This window comes from Rhinolophus sinicus, chromosome 16 (assembly GCF_057876585.1).
Source record: "Rhinolophus sinicus isolate RSI-liver-muscle chromosome 16, RSI-T2T, whole genome shotgun sequence".
Taxonomy (NCBI): domain Eukaryota; kingdom Metazoa; phylum Chordata; class Mammalia; order Chiroptera; family Rhinolophidae; genus Rhinolophus; species Rhinolophus sinicus.
Window position 1 is genome coordinate 77,754,489 of NC_142516.1, and position 24,648 is coordinate 77,779,136.

The 24,648-nt window shown below is 42.0% G+C and overlaps 1 protein-coding gene across 2 annotated transcripts in view; it reads left to right on the forward strand.

Moving 5' to 3' along the window:
- Positions 1-2,267: 2,267 nt before the first annotated feature.
- Positions 2,268-24,648, forward strand: part of LOC109434748 (constitutive coactivator of PPAR-gamma-like protein 1) — a 101,431-nt gene continuing 79,050 nt past the window's right edge. Inside the window, exons 1-3 of one of the 2 annotated variants that reach the window (XM_019711969.3) lie at positions 2,268-2,840; positions 20,824-21,070; positions 23,981-24,063. In XM_019711969.3, the coding sequence (XP_019567528.1) occupies positions 2,367-2,840; positions 20,824-21,070; positions 23,981-24,063 (804 nt within the window). In that variant the 5' untranslated portion in view covers positions 2,268-2,366. The remainder of the gene's footprint in view (positions 2,841-20,823; positions 21,071-23,980; positions 24,064-24,648) is intronic. The other variant, XM_019711967.3, reaches the window with a different exon arrangement.

Below are 24,648 nucleotides of genomic sequence, written 5' to 3' on the forward strand. Positions count from 1 at the left end.
TCCTGATTGTACAGATGACAAGAACCAAGGTTTAAAAAGGTTAAGTAATTTTCCCACGGGCAGAAACGTAGGATGAGACTGAATTGGTAGTCTGACACCAGGACCTTAGTACTCTACACTGTCTTAAAGTAAAAATAAATTTATTTCCAGAATCCCAGATACTGGCACTAAAGCATTTAAAACATTAAAACCAAACACATTTAAAAGAAATAATAAACAGTACATATAGTGAAGATAAATACATGAAATGAATGCTATAAATTAAAATACAATGAATGATTAAAACTCCTACACTTAATCTTGTGAAACTTCAGTGGGTTATAGAAGGAAGTTCGAATATTTCTGGGATGTCAATATTTAATATGGCTTTAAATGGCTAATTGTATTTCTACAAAACACATAATCGTGGCTTCATCACTAATTTTGTGCATGGGTAAGCGGCTTAACTTGCCATAGCTTGTTTTCGAAAAATTTAACATACTTATCAAAATACCAACAGCATTTTACTTATGTACGGATCACGCTGGCCTGTATTTGAGGTGACGTTATAAGAAACTAAAAAACTCAACTTGCCTTTTCAGAGACAAAGAGTATGGGGGCTTCTTGTATAGCCTACACCAGCGTAGGTTCCATCTGCTCTGCACCTGCTGTCTGAACCTGCTCCTCTATAGAAGTTTCCCCAGAAAAAGAAAATGGGAGGGCTGGAGGTACAGTAAAAATGCCACTTCCAAACACTCAAAAGAGTTTGGAGTTTCTAAATGCTTCATTCTGCAAGACACTAATCTGTTTTTATAAACATTTTATTGAAGCATAATATATTTACAGTATTAAATTCACTTTAAAAGCAGTTACTGCAGGGCTCTGGGACATAAGTCATGAAAGGACTATGATATGACTAGAGCAACAAGCATTTAAGTCTCTTTCCTTAGGAGGCACTGAACAGCCCCAAGAAAGGGAGATAGGGAAAATGGGCTTTCATGGTGGGAACGAAACAGAAAGGAGGCATTTCACATGCTGTAACAGACCTGTTTTTAAAGTCTCTTTGGTGATTATGACACTAAGGTTACTTGTACACTCAGACATTATAATCTATCTGTCATTGCATGGTCTGGACCAGGAAATCTGTCACCAGTGTGAAAACAACCATAAAGGGAAGCCTCAGGTTCCTTCAGGCAGTAAAACCACTTTGAATGGTTTCAGAGTCAGAACTACCAGTAGGCAAACGTGCCCCCTAACAGGGACCTCCAGTGCCCCTTTTTCCCCCACATAGGTCCCCATTTTCCCCAGGAGAGCCATAAACCCAGCGTATTGGGGTAAAACTGACACCATTTCAACTTCTCCCAAATTAGGACCCCACTCCTTGTGAACAACTGGACGTCTGGAGAGTATTTCCTAAGTTAACTAAAGATACCATCTCAATTAAGGTTGAGGAGGGTGATCATTTCTACACATCGGTACCTAGACCCGGAGGCAGAGCACAGCGATAGGATTCCTTTCTCCACCTGGGACAGTGGCGTCTGCTTGCTCCTCCCTCCCAAGGGCACCTCGACTTCGAAGCTCCTGACCAGCCTGCTCACCTTTCCCTCCGCAGCCACCCCAGCCAGGGCACTAGTCCGGCCTGGGGGTGAGCGGCCTCCTCGGGGTGACCGGATCCGGGGACAGGATGAGGCCTCCTCCGGGTGACGGGACCTCGGGGACCAGAAAGGGCTTCCTCAGGATGATCAGCTCCCGGAGACGGGTCTCTCCTCGGGGTGACTGGATCCGGGGACAGTACGAGCCTACTTGGGAGAACCGGACCCCAGGGACAGGATGGGCCTTTTGAGGTGACCGGACCCGAGGACGGTAAAGGGCTTCCTTGCGGTGACCGGCTTCCCGGTGAGGATGGGGACAGGGCCGCTTGACTGGCTCCGGGGCACGGGGATGGTGACGTAGCCGCCGCCCCAAGGCCTCCCGGGCGCCCTCTACCCCTCCCCGGGCAAGGCGGTGCGGCCTCTCCTCTTCGGCCTGTTCTCCGCTGGGTTGGCAGCGGGTCCGGGCCCAGGGTCTCAGGTCGGGCCCCGCAGGCCGCGGCACCGCCTCTTCCGCCGGCCGCGTACGTCAGCTCGCGCCGCCCCGCCCCGCCCCGCCGCCCGCCCGCCAGCGCGAGGCCGCCTCTGCCTGGCCTGGGCCTGGAGCGGCGCACGGCGCAGGTCCCTCCCCGCCATGGCCCTGGGAGGCGGCAGCACATGGCGGCCGCAGCGGCCATGAGCGCGCCCGCGGCCCGCCCCGGCCCCCCCTAAAGCCCGCCGCCGCCCGGCCGCGCCACGGCCCCGCCGCCCCCAGCCCCGCCGCCCCGCCGCCCCGCGCCCGCCGCCGCCGCCGCCGCCATGGGCGTGCAGGGCTTCCAAGACTACATCGAGAAGCACTGCCCGAGCGCCGTGGTTCCGGTGGAGCTGCAGAAGCTGGCCCGGGGCAGCCTGGTGGGCGGCGGGCGGCAGCGGCCCCCGCACACGCCGCTGCGCCTGCTGGTGGACGCCGACAACTGCCTGCACCGCCTGTACGGCGGCTTCTACACCGACTGGGTGAGCGGCGGCCAGTGGAACCACATGCTCGGCTATTTGGCCGCGCTGGCCAAGGCCTGCTTCGGCGGCAACATCGAGCTCTTCGTCTTCTTCAACGGCGCCCTCGAGAAGGCGCGGCTGCACGAATGGGTCAAGCGGCAGGGCAACGAGCGCCAGACGGCGCAGCAGATCGTCAGCCATGTCCAGAACAAGGGCACCCCGCCGCCCAAGGTCTGGTTCCTGCCGCCCGTCTGCATGGCGCACTGCATCCGCCTGGCGCTCATTCGCTTCCACGTCAAGGTGCGGCCGGCCGGCGGGCGCGCGGCGGGGGCCGGGGTCAGGGAGTCGAGGGTCGGGGTCGGGGCTTGGTTGGGGGCCCGAGGGCCGTGGTCGGGACTGGGAATGGTCGGACCAGGGTCTGGGCCCGAGCCGTGGTCCGACTAGGGTCTGGGAGGCCGGGGGCGGGGCGGTCCGGGGTTTGGGAGTCCGGAGGTAGGGTCGGGGCGAGGTCCGGTGGTCGGAGGTCCGGGGTCACGGGAGGCAAGGGTCAGAATGTGCCGGGGCTGGGGTCGGCGGGTTGTGGGGACCCGGGGTTAGGGTGGCTGGGGTCTTTTGGACCTGGGGTCGGGGTGGGCCAGGGTTGCTTGGATGCGGGGTCAGGGTGGGCCGGGGTCAGAGTTGCCGGGCTCTGGGCCGCAGGCGCCGCTCTCTTGCCTGTCCTCCCGGCCGCAAGATGGACGCGCGGCCTGGAGCCTGGCGGGCAGCTGCAAGTGTCCGGGAGCCCCGCCGCCCAGGCTGTTCGAGACCCTCAGAAACGGCGGGTAGGTGCAGATCAGGCTCGCAGGGTGCAGCAAGCGTCCCCCTATCAGAGACCCCCGAGTGCTCCCCCACTTTTTGAGGTGGGCTGGTGACTACCCTGAGCTTTGATGAGGTACCCATACCCGTGTTCGAAAAGCAATGCTTGGACTGCAACAGGTTTTTCGTGGGGGCTGGTGGGCTAGATGGCGACAGGAAGGGGTCCCCAGTTGGTGGGGGTGGGTGGAAACTGCCCGCTGCTGTCACCTCGTCTCAGCCGGGCATTGACCTGGATAAGGCCTGCGGAATTGGCCCCCCTTGAGAACGCGGGGCAGTGTCCAGGTTCCCTGTAAGATGACAGTCTTAGAGACATTGTCTGATTTTGTGTTAGAATTCAAAGAATCGTAACATTTGACTCGATGGAATTTTGTCAGTTCTGTGACTTAGAGTCTGTATGAACGAGTCTTAAAGTTCTTGGGATCTGTGTGTCTGCTGTGAAAGGAGTAGTTCCCAGTTAGGGAGAAGAGCATGTGAATCAGTTTCCAGGATTTACTTCTCTCAGCACAGTGGGGACTCCACTACTTTGGGCCATGCACCCAGGTAATCAGAGCTTCTGCTGTGGCTGCTCTGCTGTCCCTTTGGCAGAGGACGCCTTGCTGAACCTGGGCCACGGAGAGCTTCAGGACCAGCAGTGAGGGCAGAGATAACATGCAAATCACTGACCCTTGACTTGAGTTTTTATTGCTTCCTTTTCACTGTTTTTCTTTAAAATTTTTGGGGAACCTGTGTTGGTTTTCTGGCCCTTGCCACTCTTTCTTCCAGTGTGTCCTTCCTTTGCTTCTGCTTGAAGCCCAAAGTTTGTGAAATTGAAACTCTTCCTGACTGCCCCTACTGCCTGCACTGAGATGGTGGTGGTTAAGCCTAAAGTGATAGCGGAAGTCCCACCCCATCCTGTTGCAATTGGTGACAGGGTTTCTAAGTCTGTGGGTCGGGGCTGCTGAAAGAGCAGCGATTGGTCTGTGAGCATGGCACAGACACAGCATGTCCCCTGGGGAAGTTCGGGTGAGAGCCAGGGGCTGCTGCTGGCATTTTCTGCCCTGGAACCTGGGCTCTCTGAGAAGTAAAGCAGTGCCATTCCCAGAGGTGAACCACCTCCAGAAAATGTTATGAGTGTGAACAGTTTTATCTTGTTCAGAGATGGAAACTGCTACTAGAAAGACAGGATGAGCTTTCTAGTGAAGTGACTTTCAAAGGAACACTGTCAGTATTAGGATTAGAATCTGTCTGTACAGTCACTATCTTTTGAAACAACTGCTGAATTCTTTTTTTTTTTTAATGAGGGCATGCTGGTGAAATTTTTTTTAACAGCACACTTTCTTTATATTTATCTTTGCACCCCTGTGAATGTCTCGCTTACCTACTAGGCGCTCAGAATTTTGACCAATGTGTGAATAAGTGTTTGGAGACTAGATTTAAGATCATTGCTTCCACTAAGGTTTCTGGACACGAAATAATTTTGTCTGTTATTATTTTGCTTTAGGTAAACTGATACAGAATCATAGTATAGTGTTAATTGCAGATTAATGTAATAATGATTCTATTACCTGATGGTCACTTCCCTGGCAACTTCACCTTTTTGGAAAATGCCTAAGAAATTTAGCTACTAGAAGTTTCTCAGCAAAGGGTAAGTCAGAAGTTTTAGTACAGTGACCCAAAAAAAGATGCTTCTCTTTCCTCACCGAAGAATCAAGTTCTCTCCTTCACAGACTGCCCTCTCCTTTTTAGATGTAATTCTGATAAGTTTAGTTATCTGTTTCTAAACTCAGCTTGAGAAAAGGGTGCAGAGGAAAGTCTGCCAGAGGCAGGAGCACCATTAATAGCAAGAAGTGACACTTCACAAGGGAGGAGATAGAAGATACAAAAGCTATAAAAAGCAGACATCATTCTGGGGCTACTTAGAAAAAGGAAAACAACCCTGTGTACTTCAGTAGCCCCTGAGGATGGTACAGTGTTTATAAGGTTGATTTTGAGTCAGAAGAATTTTATGTTCAGCATTCTCTGCGGGAGTAAAACAGTGTGTACTGTTTTTTAAAAATGCCCATTAAAATGGTTAAGGAAATTAAAACTGTGATGACATATCACTACATACCTGTTAGAATGGCTGAAATAAACAACACTGACAATATCAAGTGCCAACAAGAACGCTGTGCAGCGGGAATCATCTGGCATGGCGGGTGGGAATGTAAGAGGGCACCGCCACCCTGGAGAAGAGCTCAGTGGTTTCTTACAGAGTTGAACATACATTTCCCATATGATCCAGCAGTCCTACTCCTGGATATTTACCTAGTGAAATTTTTATTCACACAAAAATCATACATGAATGTTCATAGTAGTTTTGTTCATAATAGCCCAAACTTGAAACAACCAAAATAACGTTTAATAGGTGAATAGTTAAACTGTGGTACATCTGTACTATGCAGTACTTCTTAGCAATAGAAAGGGAGGAACTATTGATACATTCAACAACTTGGATGAATCTTTAAGGTTTTATATTGAGTAAAAGAAGCCAGGCTCAAAAGGTATGATTCTAGTTATGATACTGTTCTCATGGGGATAAGCTTATAGCGATGGGGGCAGATCATTGGTTGCCAGAGGGGAAGGGCAAGGGAGTGTGACTACAAAGGGGCAGGGCAGCAGGAGGGAACTTTTTGGGGTGATGGAACTGTTCTGTATCTTGATGATGATGAAGGTAGCGTATTTTAAAATCATAGAACTATACAGTAAATAAAAGCTATAAAGTAAGTAAAAGTTCATTTTACTGCGCGATAATCAGTACTTTTTTTCTTTGAAGAAAAAGTTAAATAAAAACTGACAGAAATACCTCACTATGTAATGTTGGGCATATGAGGCCTTTCTCTTATACAAATTGGACTTGAGGTTTCTGTAAACTTTCAGAGAGGTTTAATTTCCAGTCAGCTTTGCTTAGAGAAATTTTTTTTGACTTAGAAGAGTATGTCTTTGATAGAGTAATAATTGTCATTTTTTTGTACAGTAATAATTATGTTTCTTTAGCCATTAGAAGTTCGCCTATGTAATCAGCTAATTTTGTTCAGGTCCCTAAACTGCCTGGCCTGAACTTGGCTTCTGCTGGTTACTGAGCATTTCCTTTTGTATGCCTTGAATCATCATAACCTTTGACACTAGTGAGGGACTGATGTTTATTTAAAAATCTTAGTGGCATTGAATCCCTGGAGCTTTCCTAAAAATGTTCATATCACAAGACTTGTAGTGTCAGTGAGCGGGTTTATGATGAAGTTCTTTAGATCTTGTCCGGAATCAGTGTTCTGGCGGCATACTTACTTAGACCTTACACAAAGCAGTGCTCGTGTTTTAAGTCAGGAGAAGAATGTGATATTCGGCTGTGGCCTGAGATTTTGAGATGATGATCTCTTTCCTTGTACGTGGTGGGGGAGGGGGACTAACCTGTAAGGTGCCAGGCCCTTGTTAGGTCCTTTCTCTCGCAGGGCTGTCGGTCTCATTTAGCCATCCACATTTTATCCCATTTAATATGGGAAAAACAGGCTTGCTGATTAAGTGACACCTGCGGACAAGTAACCAGTAACCTCTTCAAAAGGGAAGTTGCCTGGCTGAAGGCAAAGTTCAGTTTCATTGTGTAAGAATGCTTTGGGGTGTGCCTACATGCAGTTCACTTTCGGGTCAGATCTGATAGCAAAACGCCTCTATTGCTTTTTCCAGTTAGAATGGGAGTGACACAGTTTCTATCCCGGAGACACTGAAAACTAGCAATATACCTTATTCTATTTTTTTTCCCATTACAAGTCATGCTCTTGTAGAAGTATATGTAGACTTAGGTAAAAGTACATTGACCAGGGAATAACTCTAACCAGTCATCCATTTAAAATACTTGTTTTAAAATATTTTCTTCCAGTGTACCAGTTTTATGACCGGCTTATTTCTCTTAGCCTAATGTCTTCAAGGTTTATCCATGTTGTATCATTGTGTCAGAATTCCCCTCCTTTTTAAGGCTTAATAATACTTAATTGATGGATAGACCACATTTGGTTTATCCATCCATCCTTCCATGGATGCTTGGATTGCTTCCCCTTTGGGCTATTGTGAATAGTGAATAATGCTGCTATGAACATGGGTGTACAAAAATCTGTTCAAGTGCCTGCATTCAGTTCTTTTGGGTGTATACCCAGAAATGGAATTGCTGAATCATTTGGTAATTCTATATTTAATTTCTCAAGGAATCACCATACCATTTTCCACAGCAACTGTCTACATATACTGTACATTATACATTATGTTATTACAGTGTAGTTTTAATTTTTAAGATTAATGTGATCACACAATACATTATTCAGCAACTTGCTTTTTTAAGTATGTAAAACAATATTTCCACGTCTGTACTTATAGTTCTAATTCATTTTAATGCCTGCATAGTGTTTCATAATTTATCCAACCTCTACAAATGGTATGTACACAAACTTGGTAGGTCCAAGAGTGTGTACATTTTAAAAGTCTTACAGGACTGTAGAGCTGACATTGCCAGATCTTCAGATTTTTTAAGAAAGCCAGAAATCCAGATTTTTATTTGAAATTATCTCATTTGAAAAATACTGTTTAGGCCAAGCAAAACAGACTCCAGGCTAGATTTAGCTCTTGAATCACCAATTTGTGAATTCAGCACTGATGCCTAAATCTCCCTAGCCCCTTTTTTTTAAGTTTAAAGTTAGACTTAACAAAGTCCACTCTTTCTCTTCCTATCTGCCTTATTGCATTCTTTTGATTATCAAAGTGTTTCCATTTCCTGGGTTTACTGAAATAGGACTTGCCATAAATGCCACACTTCTCTGGACCTTCTCCATTATACACTCTTCCTTCTAATAATCTATCTACATGTCCATTCAACATCTGACAATTTCCAGGGCACACTTTTACTGTCTTCAAAGACTTGAGCAGCTGATTTTACCTGCTGAGAGATCATTTCCTTGACCTGGTCAACACACAAACTGACCATTCTCATCCCTAATCGGGCCTCACCTTCCTCAACCTGACTGACTAGTGTATTTTCACGTTAGTTACCCCAGAGTTTGGACCTTATAATCAGTAGAAAAAGTGACACCACCTTTCAGACTTAAAACTCCATGTGTCCTCTGCAGCCTGCCCTGCTGCTCATCCTTTTCCAGCCCACCATCCTTTCTCCCACTGTCTTCCGATCTCACTGTTGTCCTTACTGGTTTGAACATTGTGGTCACCTGCTTCAGGGTACGCTCGCGAGCTGCCACCCCAGAGCCACCCTTGGCATTTCGTTACCCTGTCCTGCCACTCCACAATGTGTCATGTCAATTCTAGCCCAACAGTCTCCCACGTACTCTCCTCGTCATTTCCAGTGCCTCCAACCTATGAACTCAAAAGGTGTAACAAAAGGGGTAACAAGTGCTTTGCAAACCCATTGGTGGGTTCTGAAACCAGATTATTGGGTGTTTACTAGCATTTAGAAAAAATGATAAAGAATAAAATGGAACAAAAAGGTAGACTGTAAGACATATACTAAGGGTAAATACCAGTTCATTAAACCATGGTTTACTGTGGGGAGTAGTCAGAATTGCCTCTGGGTCTGACCTGGCCCCCACACCCAGTGTCTCATCAGTAGACCTCATCTCAGATGGGTCACTCTCCTGTCAACACTTGAACAAAACCATTAATCCAAACTCCTTATTCAGTTAGACCCCACTGCAACCTGAACCCATTCCACCTTCCTTTGTTTCACAGTCCCTCTGCTGTACTTTTTAAATGCTCCCGACCAAACTGCTCATTTTCCCCAAGAAATGTCCGACTTTCTAGCTTCTGCTTTCGTTGCTCCCTCTTGTCTACCCCACTTTTGCTTGTCAGAAATTTTACTCATACTTCATCTCAATGCCAGCTTCCTTCGTGGAGTCTCTTCTGATGTTCCCAAAGGTGGACCAGGGACACACATGCAGTGTCATCTATTTGCAGTGGTGGTTCCTGCAGTCTGCTTTCTTACAGCTACCTGTACATGTATCTCCCCCACTAACTACAAGCTGCTTGAGGCCAGGGACTAATATACTCCTCTTGTATTTCCTGTATGTTTAATGTAGGCACTCAGCTTTCAAATGAAATGTTTGTTCTGTATAAATAGCCAGACAAATGATTTTCTTTTAAAACCTGAATCAATGGCCATTATGTAAGATTTAGTTTTTTTATCTTAAATTTCTTATGCTGTCTTTTCTGAATGGTTCCCTGTGATGATTCATTCTCCCTTTAGCAAACACTGAAGGCCTGTTATTGGCCAGGCATGAGGAGCAACTGTAACAGGAAAGAACCCACCCCCTTCAAGGAGCTTAGTCTGGTGGGGGCGGGGACTCATTTATGTTATTTCCCCTTGTCAGTGTTGGAACACTATTTGATGCCATGGGACAACCTATTTAATCATTGAAGACTAGTGAGTGGTCCTCACTGGGGAGTGGTTTTGGCAATGTCTAGAGACATTTTTAATGTCCATAACTGGGGACATTCTGTGACCACAGGCAGAGAGGCCCAGGATGCTGGTAAATGTCCTGCAATGCACAGGACAGCCCTACAGCAAAGAATTAGCCGTCCCCCAAATACCAGTAGTGCTGAGGCTAGGTAATCCTGGTGTGAACACATCAAAGAATTCTGGGCTTCGGGCCCTTAGTAGAGCCATGTAAATGTTTGAAGTAGAGATGTCTAAGTATACCAGGAAGACAAGTAAAAAAATACAGCTTAGTTTTCTACATTAAAATACATGCACACCCCATTTCTAATATGTTTCTAAACCCACGTTGCTCTTCATTTTGTTTTGTACAATGGGAATTTATACAATGGAAAGAAACAAATTAGCATATACTACACATTCCAGTAATCAACCATAGGAATAAATGCCAAATACCATGTAATATGAAGAGGAGGTACTTTATTTAAAAAAAAATTGTAAATTGATATATAATTGACATATAACATTCCATTATAGGTGTACAACGTAATGAGTCAATTTTGTGTATATTGTAAAATGATTACTACGGTAAGCTTAGTTAACCCATTTTTTGCGGGAAACGAGTAAACTCATCATATCGCCTCTAGTTGGAACCGGCAAAAATTTTGCAAAGTAAATAAATAGAGACCTCTTTTTAAACTAAAACACTGAAAGTTTCATAGAAAAATATCAAATAGATCGAAAGATATGAATATTTTACCGAAAGTCTAATTTTGGCGAGAAAATGTCAAAAAAGCCCCGCGTTACGACGCGATTTGGCGGGAAAATGCCCGCTTACAAAGTGTTAACATCCATCACCTCACATAGTTGCAAAAATTTTTTTCTTTCGGAGTTCTCTTAGCAACTTTCAAATATACAGTAAGTATGTTTAACTATAGTCACCGTGCTGTATATTACATCCCCAGGACTTACTTATTTTATAACGAAATTATTTGCCCACCCTTCACCCTGAAGAGGAGATAACTTTAGCATTTGAAAAATTAGATCTATAGACAAATTTTTCTAAATACAACAATTGAATGAATCAGTTCAGATAGAAAGTATTCTAAAATTCTCCAAATACAAATAAATGAATCAGTTCAGATAAAAAGTATTCTAAAATTCTCCAAATGTCTCTATATAGCTGGCATTTATTTTATTTTTAATTATATGTATGTTTTCTGTAGAAAGTAAGTCCTCTGACCTTGCCTATTATCTAGCTCTTAGAACATTACCTGGTGTGTAGTAGGTCTTTAAAATGTATGTGATAAATGGATGCATAAATCAGTTCTAGGCTCACCAGCTATTCATTCCCCTTGTGCAAGGCAGTATTGTGGCAGAAAGATGGTAGAAAGTTCAAGTGTTCAAATCCGGTCCAGTCAATTCCACACATAAGTAGTCTCAGCTTGGCCATCTGGTGCAGAGACTTTATCTTTAAATAAACCCTCTATGCTTCTTAAGTAGGAGCTGTGTGGAAGACATAAAAGGGGTAACTGCTTAGGGGAAGTGGCTGAATTTGGCCATCTTTTCTCCCTTGTTGTACCTGGTTCTATTGAACACTGTTTCTAGGCATCTTAGGGCTGGTATCGAGTTGAACTTGACACACTGAATTATCTGCAAAGGAGATGGTAAATCTGCACAATAGTTAAGGATCTGTGATCTAGAAATTTGATCCTTTTGTGCCCTAGGCACTTGGCATTTCCCACTTGTTTCTGGAATAAATTGACTTCTTTAGAAAGACTGAACCTACCATGCTATAGGTATTTTGCTGGTGATTGCAGGAAAATGTACTGGAGGGTGTGTTGCTGGCTGGTTGACTTTCCGTACCCTGCAGTTCGTTTCAGGCGCAGGAGTGCTCACCAGTCCAGACTTGGGGGGGCCTTACTGTACTGCTTGGGTGAGCACAGGCACCATGGTTTTTCAATCGCTTGCACCTATGGGAGCCATAAAATATTTCAATAACGAGTTTGCTAGTGTCACCATCTTGAAATAAATTGCATAAATCTGAGATTTCCTAAATTCTGAAACTTAAATTTTGATGTATTTTGAAATTAGATTTTTCACAAGAATGATATTTTTAGAGGTTAGCTGAGTTATTAGAAAATTGATGTAGTTGGCTAAATAGACACTGAATACAAACAATGTTGGTGTTTCCTTCTCTTTATCATTTTATATATTTTTATTTTTCAAGTTTATAAAGTTGATTTTGCATTTCTTTTATGACAGTCACTGTCTTATTTATTTTTTTTAGCAGAGAAAGAAAACAGTTTCATTATTGAGTAAGTATTGAACCAGACTGCAATCACATTACAGGCAATCTGCTAAAGAGATTGCAAAGAAAAAAGAAATCTCATCCTTTTATATAGCCTGGCAGATACAATCCATTACATACATGCCAATGTCATTATCCAAAGGAAAAATAAAACTTCTATCTTCGGACAAGTTGGATGTTACATCATGGAGCCAAGCGCCTAGGATTCCCAAGAAAATGGAGAGACTAGACGTCTCTTTTCATTATTACACATTTTTTTAATTGTAGTAAACTATGCGTAACAAAAATTTTACCATTTTAAGCGTTGTTAAGTGTACAGTTCAGTGGAAATTAAGTACATGTACACTGCTGTGCAACCATCACCACCATCCCTCTCCAGAACTTACTCATCTCCCCAAATTGAAACTCTGTGCCCATTAAACACATTCTCCATTCCTCCTCCCCAGACTCTGGCACCCACCATTCTTCTTTCTGTCTCTATGAATTTGATGACTCCAGGTCCCTCATATAAGTAGAATCACACAGTATTTGTCCTTTTGTGTCTGGCTTATTTCACTTAGCATAATATCTTCAAGGTTCATTCATATGGTAGCATGTGTCCTTTTCAAGGCTGGATAATCTGTTTAACGTATACACCACATTTTACTTACCCATTCATCCGTCGATAGACACTTGGGTTGCTTCCACCTTTTGGCTATTGTGAATAATACTACTATGGAAATGGGGGTGCAAATATCTGTTCGAGTTCCTGCTTTTAGTTCTTTTGGATATATATTCAGAAATGGAATTGCTGGGTCATATAGTAATTCTGTGTTTAATGTTTTTCCATAGCAGCTGCACTATTTTACATTCCCACCGGCAATGTGTGAGGGTTCCCATTTCTCCACATCCTTGCTTATTTTTGTTTTTTGGGGTAGGGTTTTTTTTTTTCTTATAGTAGCTATCTTAATAGGTGTGAAATAGTATCTCATTGTGGTTTGATTTACATTTCCCTTATGATTAATGAAGCTAAGGATCTTTTCCCATGCCCTCCCTTATTTTAAAAGAAATTATTTTTTCTTTTTTAGATCACTGCAACCAATTCTCTTAGATACATAATATAGGAAGATTATTCAGCTATGATTTCAGATTTCCTGAGAAGAGATTTTTCTTTACAGTCATAGCTAATATAGGTTATAACATTTAAATTACCCTTTTTAAGTAAGCAACAATAAAAACTTCCACCAAATTAGAGTTGATTTTTACGGTCTCATTCTTCTGCTGGACTTGAATAGGGAGTAAATATAGCTTAAGTATTACCGACCTAATATCCAGTGATTACAGTTCAGCTGGATAAAGGTGAAAGCCTGTGGGGTTTTTTTCTTAAAAGAATTTAAGTCAACTCGTATTCTCTTACGTTCAGGCTGACTTATCTTTTAAATTTAATAGCTGGCTGATACGTCACATTATTCCTTTAGTGGGTGTAAAATTATTCTAATGAAAAACCACATATAGCATTTTTTTCTTTCTGTCAGAAAATCTGTTTATGACAATAGTGTTTCAGATCCTGTATGAAGAGTATGAAGAAGCAGATCGTTTTTCATACAGCTCACTTAAAAGTAAATGGTAGCTGACATTTATCAAAAGCTTCGTATGTATGAATTATTTTGAGTTGTTTACATGTAGTAACTCATTTAAGTGTCACAGCTACCATATGAGGTAGGGGAGTATTATTATTTTTGCGGATGAAGAAATAGAAATACAGAAAGTATTAAAGTAGGCAGTGGAATTCACCCACTTGTTGCCAGAGACAAAAACTTCACTGTATAAGTGCTTCTTCACTGGAGATTAGGAGTAGGTAACTGTGTTCCCTTTTCGTTCTTATGGGACTGTCCGCATAGCGGCTTTCAGCATTAATAAATAACTATACTCGCAAAGTAAGCTTGGGGATTTTTTAGTCATTATTGCTTGTAAAAACAAAAGTTTTGGTGTATCTGCTTTTTTAATGATGAAGCTTAAAACTATTGAGATAAAAAGATTTACCTAGGATTCTGTGGCAGATATGTAGTAACATAAAATTACCACCAGCTAAGTACAAAATTTTTCATTGGGACCAAAAATTTTGCCAGCTACTAAAGCGCTTCAGTGCTGGCTACATCCACCATATTTCTTGGATGGATGGGTGGAGAGCGGAGGCAAGGTGTTCGCTGCTTCCCTGTGTGGTCATAGCTCCCACTGTGGCGAGAGCAGGACTCCATTCTCTGGATGCGGGAGCGCTAGGATTTCACTTCCTTGACCTGAAGCTGCATTTTGATATGGTGCGATGACAGCCACAGCAAAAATAAATCATGGCCTCTTGTCTAAGGTGGCGGGTGGTCTCTGGTTACCAGCCTGGAGTTTCCATAAAGAGGCAACGCGTGATTCCAAGTTTGGCTCACTCTGTGGGTGGGAAGCTTTACCCCCTTCTGTTAACACCTGTAGGTAGATAAGTCTCAGGCCTTAATTTTTTAGCTTCCTTTATACTTTTTAAGAGTTCAAATTGAAATAATATTCCCAACATTGTATTTAATAGTATTACCCTCTTCTAAAATTAGAATTAAGATTAGACAAACCAATTTCATTGTATTGTGCCCAGTTCAAGCTAGGAACTGGAAGGCCAGGGAACGGGAGAAACAGAACACAGGTGAGTCTGTAGATTAGACATGAGATGGGAAACAGGAGTGAAAGGCCTTCAGACCAGAAGAAAAGACACGCTTGAAGGCAAAAGAACAGCTGATTCCCTGTCAGACCCTGCTTACCGAAGCTTCACCTCTGCATTTAATTTTTATTTTTAGTTAAATAACTGCCTCTCAAGTTCTATTTTGACTCAACGCAGACCTTTTTCTTATCCCCACCCAAACTGTGCATCGAGTCTTCTTTTCGCCCCATCCAGTCCTCTGCACCCAGCTCTTTCTCAGGCTTTTGACTCTTCTTGGTTGTTGGACCTCATTCACTCGCTCCCTCCCTCACTCACAGGTTTGTAGTTAACCAGTCCTGTCTGTGGGAGGCCTTCTACTTCCCTCAGTTGGATTGTCTGGTGGAGAGTTGTGTTTTCTATAATAGGCTCTTGGAGACATTGCCCTGATGAAGTAGCTGAAAACAGTCTTTCAGCTGGTGTCTTGTAGCCAATTGACGTTTTTCTTTTTAAAGTAAACTTCTTCGGAATAATTTTAGGTTTACAGAAAAGTTGCAAAGATGGTTCAGAGAATTCCTGAATATCTCTCACTCAGCTTCCCTGCATGTTAATATTCTATATCAAAACTGAGAAATTAGCATTAGAATTTATAAACTATCCGCAATACCATTAACTGCATTATATAATTCATTCAGATTTCATCCATTTTCTACCCGTGTCCTTTTCGGCTCCAGGACCCAATCCCTGCTGCCCTTTTCACCTAAAGGTGTCCATTGTCAGCTATGGTCTGGAACAGCTTAGACTCTGATTCTCTCTGGTGACCTTGACACTTTGGAGGTCTGATCAGGTATGTTGTAGGCTGGCTTCTGATTTGGGCTGTCAGATGTTTCCTTGTGATTTGGGGAGAATGCCCCACAGGTGCATTGCCCATCTCATCACACTGTACCTGTTGCATGACGTCAACAGGACTCTGTTGACCGTGACCCTGGTCACTTGGTGAAGGTGGTCTGTGATATGACTGTTGTCTCTTTTGCTGGTTTGGTTCTTGGAAGCCATCATTCAGTCCAGCCCACATTCAAGGGGAGTTGAGGAATTTTACATTATTATTTGAATTCTTTAAAGAGGAAGATTTGTGTCTTCTTCCCCTTTTACTTATTTCATCATTTATATCAATATGGGTTCATGTATTCATTTTGTTCTTTGGGTTATAACTCAGTACTTGTTATTTATTTTGTTGCACAAATTGTTCCAGCTTTGGCCATTGGGTATCTTGCAGGTGGGCTCCTGTGTCCCTCTGACACACCCTATCCTTCGTTTATGAGCACTGTCTTCCTTTCTGGCACCACAAGGTAGATACTCTGGGCTCACGTTGGATTTCCTTGTCTTGGCATCATCCATTTTCCTCAAGGGCTCTGGTCCTTTTTAGTGGAGAATGGTATTTAGAAACCAGATCTGGGTTCAGGTGTCCCTGCTTCTAGGTCTTCAGCTGACAGCCGGGACATGTGCACATGTAGACTAACCCACACATACACATTTACCTCTAATGATTTCTGTGCCCATCTTTGTGTTCGTGTGTCACCTGTGCGCCAGTTCTTATGGGCGTCTCCGTGGCTGACCAGCACCACAGGCCTCCTCCCTCTGCACATTTCTAACCCTGTGCTCTGAGGGGTAGACACCAGCTCGTCCTCCATCCATTCATTCCATCCTTAAGCACTGAATGCTTTCAGCATTGTTCACCCATAACCCTGGCAGACAGATTACCGAGGAGAGTTCATTGTCAGTGTGCCGTCTCTATCCTCAGGTCTCACAGCTTCCACTCAAAACATTGTTTTCCAGTGTTACCTCGCGGAGCTTCCCCCACCCTGCTCGGTGGCGTTATTTCAGACAATTTAAAATATAGTTGCATACGTTTGTCAGTCTGTTTTCTGTCCTGGCACCCCTGACATCCTGGCAGGTTTTTTTAAAAATCATATGTTCAAGTTCATCTTCTGTATGAGATGTACAGTCTACTGAGTTTGGACAAATACATAGAATCATGTTGTGTCCACTACCCCAAATGTTAGCTCTTACTCTTTCATTCAGGGTTTTTGTGGTTTTCTGTTTTTCCCTGACATTGTTGCACCCCACTCCCGTTGTTCATTGGCCCATTGGGAAGGATCGCATTTCTCTTACATTGTGATTTTTTAATGCCATGTTGCCTTTCCTCATGCAAAGGCATTATGAGTTCTAACACTGGGGGAGAATATTAGAGTTTTAGAAGTTGAAGGAACCTGAAAGATCCACTAATTTTACATCTTAGCTGGGCATGTTGGGCATCAAGCCAGAACCAGAACCCAGGCATTTAGGTTCTTCTCCCTGTCACTGTCTCTCCGGGTGCCTGAGATAGGAAAGATGAGCAAGGCCACAGATTGCCAAACTTTGCTTTAATTTAGGTCTGTGCTTATGGGTGTAGTTACTTTACTTTTGTTTTAGGAGTTTAATTCTAGCAGGCAACTATTTGTTTAATGTTGGTTTAGGGGAGGATTTAAGGTATTTTTAATCACTTTGTTACCAGGAAAACGATGTCGAAAACCTCGGCTCTTCGTCTTCTTGAATGAATGAATTCAGTCGAGATAGAAATTTGTGCAGCATGAACAGCAGAAGTTTATTAGTAGAAGAGAGTACACGCCTAGACTAGACGTGGAGCAGGCTGACCCAAGAGAGGGAAGCAGGCTCTCCTTACATTGCATGAAGGCTTTTATTTCTATGGGTAGAATTGCCTCCCCCTCTCCCTTCCTTTATCTCTCCTTTCCCTGAGGTGCCTAGTCTTCTGGCATTTAGCAATGCATTTCTTTGATTTAGGGGCATGTGTAAACACATCACTTTGGGATATGTGAAAACCTGGAGTCCTGTTGGGCAGCTGCCAGGGTCTTGACCCAAGTAGGAGCTGCAGCAAGCAGCTTTCTAACCGGGGCTAAATTTCTCTTTCTGCTCACTTCTTTCTATCTACCTACCCTATCAACTTTACTTTTTAATGCCAATCTGAAATCACATGTTCTGAATGAACAAGGAAGTGTGTTTGGGGCAGTTGAAGGAGGTGATTGTGGAGTGCTATCCATTGCACTCTCCACATAAAAATTCTCTGGAAATCTCTATTGGGTGTTGGCTTCTACTGGACAGAGGATGTCTTATTCAGTTTTATAGGTAGTTTAAAGATTGGGGGCCCCCAAATGGAACCCCCAGTGGTTTTCATTTCTGTGCTTACCATGTGCCAGGCACAAAACTAAACACTTGATACGCAGATGAGTAGGCTTCCCACTTTGTCATCTGGCAACACAGGGCATGTGAAAGGAGCGTGTGTCCCCAGTGCAGTGGCACAGAGATGGCTAGAGTGGGCATGGTTTATACTAGTGAGGTTGCTTCACCTTTTTATTCAATGTTTTCCTTTTAAAAAAGTCTTTTATAGACATAATTGCACCACCCGGACACAGCTGTGGTGGTTTTTGCCCTTTCCCTTCCAGTCTTTCCACAGACAGTTTTACATGGCTGGCTGTATGTACAGGATATTGTCTTCTGAAATGGTTTTGTTTAATATTTTGTTATAAGCTTTCCCCAAGTTTTTTCACAATAGTGTAGCTGCTTTATTTACTCGACTCCTTGATCTTAATTTGTTTTCCCCCCACAGGAGCCTACCCTGACCCTTTTTATGTTCCCAACGATTTTTACCGTATGCGTTGGTTTCTTAGGCTCTATTTCCTGGAGTAAGATTACTGGGTCAGAGAGCATGACCATTTTACAACTCTGGAAATACATTGCCTATTGTTTTATAGCCCAACAGCCTTCCTTGAAACCCTGCCAGATTGGACCGATCACTGCCTGCTCTGCTCCATCACCTACAGCTTCCGCCTGGGTGAGCAGGGTGGGGCTGCACACACACACACACACACACCGCACTCACCTCTGGGCCTACCACCTGGCACTTGCCCTGCAATCCACACTGGCTGGCCCCTTTTCTTACCTCCAGGTCGTTGTGAGGATAACATGGTATAATAGCACCGTGAGGCACACTGCCCAGAGACTGGCAGTGAGTGGGTGCTCAGGGCCGACAAGCCACGACAAGCCACGTCATCTCGACTGCTCTCCTAGAGGTGGGCAGGGCCAGGCTCTGAGCTGCTCTCAGCCTCAATTTCCTGGAAGAATGGATTAGTAAACTCTGTCACAAAATACAAATACTGAGTATAGTACTCACCTCATACATTTAATTCTGCCTCATCTCTACAGGATGTCTGGTCTGTGGAGCAAGTGGCCATGCTGTCTTTTCTAGAACTTCATGGAGAGGTGGGGAGTGAGGGGATGGTAGCTCACACTCTTTTATTTCAGGGCCTCTTAGGAAACTATGCAGGCTTACTGTTAAAGATGTCGGCAAAACAGCCAGGAATTGTTGGTTATTTTTAAATGCTTTAATACATTGCTGTAATATAAAGTTCTACATGGTGAGTGATTTGAGGTAGAGAGCTTGGACTTGGAGGTTATCCTTTCAAGAATGTGAGAAGACAAAGCCAGCCTAATTTTAGAATTTTTTTTTAAAAACTTTTGTATTTTAGTGAATGTACAGTGTTTATAGATTAAGGCATAAACCAACATTCTCCTAAGAAATAGAACATTAGTTGACTAATTTCTTGTTTATTTTTTCTTGTAAACTAAAATATTTCCGTCAAAATATTTATATAGAGAATGCAGAAAATTATTTTTCCTTTAAATATGCATATTTAAAAGGTTTGCTTTGCCTCAAAATGAGATTTCATTATAATTAACTTCCCAACAAAATTTGGTGACCACTTTTATGAGAATCAGTGAGAAAGGAGAGTAACTCCGCACACAGTGTTATCTAGTAGGTGACCATTGAATACTCAGCCTTAATTTTTAATATAATTTAATTTTAATTCAATGTAGCCACACAGTGGACAGTGTAGTTCTAGAAATTCACATTTAAGGGCACATGATTTTCACCTTTAGGGCTCTGTGGAGACTTAATTTTTCATAGGTAGGTGAATCACCTGATATAGTTTAAAATTATGTTTTCTAAAATACCTTATCCACTGTAGAAACAAACAAATAACCCAGCAGATTGTAATTGGGTGCATGAATTTGGGAAATGGCAGGAGAGGAATCACTTGTCTTTGACTTTATGTATTTTAGGAAAATGTTTTACAAATGCCTTTGGTATGTGTTTAGGAATAGAGAGTTTCTGGGGGCCTTTTACTTTTCCATTGGCATTGCTTTCTAGTGTGTCACAGACACTCGAGATAGGTGGGGTGACCTTTTGCAGTGGGAGAGCCAGTGGAAGTAAAGAGGCTTTGGCTGTAGTTTTCATCACTAAAAAGGCAGTGAATTGAGACCTAGTCTCCATGGTGGTCTTGAGCCTGGTGCTTATCACCAGGCCTCGTCCTCTGTACAGCAAAAGCATGTGACAATTATTTGGGGGTAAATGTATTCTTCCCTATTATTATCCCCGTATGCTGAATGCCTCCTGTGTGTAATAACTGGAAGATGGATATACTTGGCTTTTATTTTGTTTTATTCCTCTGATTATTTTACCTATTTGACACATTTGATCTACTTTGAAGACATTATTTTGGTTTTTTTCACTGAAGGTGGATGGCTTCTCTCTGTCTCCTTACTTCACACTTCTTTATTTTCCTGTTCTCTTTTTTTCTTTTCCCTCTTTCCTTCAAAATACTGGGTTTTGGGTGATTTTTTTTTTTTTTTTTTGGCATTGTGTATTTTTAAGCACAGTGATCTTTGAACTTGACAAGAAATCAAAAATTAATTTGCAATCTGGATGGGATCATATGTCACTGACCAGGAGATGTTTTCCCATATGAGCAATGTGCTGCACATTTTATCATGGCATCTTTGACTGTTTGTCTCTCCCGGGTATTTTCCGCATCTGGAATTTACGGATTTTATATAGACATGTGCAAACTGAGCATATGCTGCCGTGGTGCCAGCCTCTGACCATGTGTTCTTCTCACTTGCACAGGTTGCACAGAGCATCGAGGACCATCATCAAGAAGTGATTGGTTTCTGCAGAGAAAATGGCTTCCATGGCTTGGTTGCGTACGACTCTGATTATGCACTGTGTAACATCCCCTACTATTTCAGTGCCCATGCCCTCAAACTGAGCCGGAACGGGAAAAGTCTCACCACAAGCCAGTACCTGATGCATGAAGTGGCCAAGCAGCTGGACCTGAACCCAAACCGCTTCCCTATCTTTGCCGCTCTGTTAGGTAGGTGCACAGCGGGAAGATGGTCTCATGTTCTAAAGGAGTTCTATACGAGGAACATGCTGATACTTTACATTTCAGGGCTGTGATGTTTTGGATTATATCTTAAATTTAAAAGAATCAGGGGATGGGCTCTTCTTCAGAAGTATTTCTTAATCAGTATTATTTTATTTTTGGTGTCGCTGATAACATACTTCTTTTGTTCTAATGTGTTTATGTATTATGCTGTCCAGGCTGAAAAACTAACTTTGTGAATAAAGTCACTTAAAGTTTGGGGAACATAACATTTAGAAGATCTGAAATGTTAATAGTCTCATTGAAAATTAGATGTTTAAACCTTTGGTATAAATTATGTTCGTTATAAAAGAAATATGTGAAGTTAGTATTATGTTCCCCCTAACCCCCATTTTTGGGACACTACTTTAAGAGAAAAACAACAGAAATAAACTATCTTACGTTGTTTACAATACCTGCATTTTAAGTAAATATATAAATGTCTTTTAAAACTCCCTTGGAAGAATTCCTTATGCTGAATACCTAGAGAGGATGAAATCTTGTTTTAACTAAGGTTGTAACTTAAAAATAACTTTACAGTAGGTAATACATTCATCTGTCACTTTCTGTCTGCGTTTTATAGTTATTTTCTTTCTTTTCTCTTCTGTCTGTTCCAGTGTCTTACGCTTACAGTGTGCATGTCTCTAGCTACTTGAATATCTAGCTCTAGTTTGCTTAGAGCTTGTAAGAATTGTGTTCACATCATAAACAAGCAGACATGTTCTGAGCGAGGCCCTCCGGTGATTAAAACCATCAACTGCAGTGATGGGATTGAGGGCTGTTTGGGACACACAGGCCCATTTTGAAAGATTCGTGGTCTCCAGATAAGTGAGATCACATTGTACTCTTCTCAATTTGTATTCTGTGGAGGTTAGCAGCCCAATCGGTTGTGTTAGGGGGTAATTATATTGTGGGTTATTTTTAGAAATTCCTAGTTACCAGATTTTTATAAACATTTCAAAAAAGTTACACACAATTAGAAATTGTTGTGAGGAAGCCACAATTTTTTTATATATAATTTTGGTGATAGCATTTCAAATTGTATAATTGCCAGTCAATCAAAATTTTGATTTCATAAGTTGTCTTTGTTTATTTGGATCTAATCTCAAATATGGTTCAAGTTAGTACTTGGCTGTTTTCTGTCCTACTTAGGCAACTCTTGTGACTTGGGCTTTAGAGGATTAAAACTAATTTTCTAATTATACCTTTCATATTTTCAAATATTGAAATATAAAAGTGTATTTCCTCTGATGTTAAAAGTGATTATGTGGATGATCGATCATATTATAAAAAGTTTCATATTTACTTAAACATTATACAAAATGACTTGGGCATATCAATTGACTTTCAACAAACTGGAAACTTGTATACTTTTAGACTATGAATGCCTTAGCTAATTAAAATGTAGAAGGATATTTGTTTATTTGAGAAATATTGAATACATTTATTGGGAGATAATGCTAACTCATACTCCTATAGCTAAATTATTTTGTGAAATCTTAAAATAAATGAAAAAGAATCAGTAGTAACATTTTGAATGATTTAGTAATAAATTAACTTAGGGCTTGGAATTACTTCAAAAAATTTAAGCCAGTTATAGGTAAACTCTTAATAGGGTTATTATTTTTATTTTAAATTTTAGTTAGAAGTTTCATGTCCTCAAATGAGAACGATTATTTTTCTTTTTTCCTTTTTATAATAGAGTATAGGTATATAAGTTGTTTTTAGAAAAGTTGTGTGGAATATTCATTTAACATTTATTTGACCTACGTCTTAATGGACTATTACTGATTTAGTTAGAATTGGCTTAATATTTTTTCATAAAGAAGCTTTAAAAAAATAATCTCAGCCACTTCATACTTACTTGGTTCACAGTAAAGTTCTATGCAGTCCATGAACAGAGAAAAGCAATGCATAGCTTGCTGTCTGGACAGTTAGGATGTGGCTGTGCTCCTCTGGACGTCATGGCAGTTCAGTACTTCTGTATCGTGTATTTGTGTGTTTAGAATATTATGATCCGGAATGTTGCAAATGATCTCCCCTTGTTTTGCTTTCTGTTAACAGCTAGTTAATGAACCTGCTATTTCCATTTGGAGGTGACCAATTATTATATAAGAGTCACAGAATTACTTAGGAAATTACTGCTTTTAAATTGCATTGCCATAACTAACATAGTGAAGATGTTAGTATATAAGGTAGCAAGCACTATAGTGAAGGGAGAGTGTTTCCCCAAAATGTACATTCTCAACTGAATACAGTTTTCACTTGTGACACAACCGGGGGATGGGGTGCATAGATGAAGGGCACTGCTTGCTGGGGTTGTAGTCTGTTCTGTGTCACATCTGTTTGTAGGTGGTGGTGGAAATTACCGGAGGAGGGTATTGATCCGTGTCACAAGCAGCAGTCGTTGTCACTTAGCCTTGTGTAGAGACATTTTCTAATCGCAGATTCCACCTTTGCTGTTGAACTAGCTCAGAGTGCAGTTGTCTCATGAAGCAATGAGAGCTTGATTCAAGTTGGCATTACCAGGCTGACTTTAGCCCAGTGCTGGGAAGTTGCTTAGGTTGTTAGGTAGTGTACTTAGTGTGAATGCTGTTGGAAGTGTACTGCAAATTCACGTGTGCCTTAGGCAGCTGCAAGAAGTCTGCCTGCTGTATGCTACTTTATATTAAAAGATGAAGAAATACTCTCAATTTCTGTGTGAAAGTTTTATGTGGTTTATCAAGTGAGGTGGTCCTAAAAAGTCAATCTGCAAAGTCTTAAACAAAGGTAATCGATGGATTATAACATGCATTGATGTTAAGTTTCCCTGTGTCACTCATGGTGATGGCTTTTACAGTATCCGTGTTTGCATTCCAGGAAATCACATTCTACCTGATGAAGACCTGGCTTCCTTTCATTGGAGTTTACTTGGTCCAGAACACCCACTAGCCTCACTTAAGGTACAAATTTGTTTCACTTCCCATATTTGTAATCATCAACTATTGGTTTTGTTATTACTTTAATAATGTAAATAATGTTCCTTTTTGTGGAAGGAACTATGCCACAAAGTTAACAATGTCATGCTTTCCCCGCTAACTTCAGGATCTGCACTGCCTTAAAAAACAACAGACCTGCCTTGTCTTGTTTCCAGGACCTATATTTTAGGGAAATTATAAATGTCCTCAAAAATTCCCTTAGAGTTCTTCATGCCATGTACCTAGAGAAATGGAATTCTTTCAGCTAAAGTTTTTATATATTTTCTTACTTACAAATATTAATTAATTTTTTACTTAGATCAATGTCTTAGATCAATCTGTTACTTAGATCAATGTCATAGCATAGTTTGATTTTCATAACTTCCTTACTAATTTTCTAAAATTATAGAAGTCTAATTAAGGCTTTAATGCTTTTTGAATGATGGAGGACACCAAAGTTCATTAGGGAAATGGTCCATTTGTACTGTTTTCTCAACACATAATATTTATTTTCTTATCTTTCCCACCTTTCTGTTTGTGAAAGTAATGAACATCTGAGCAGGCGTACTT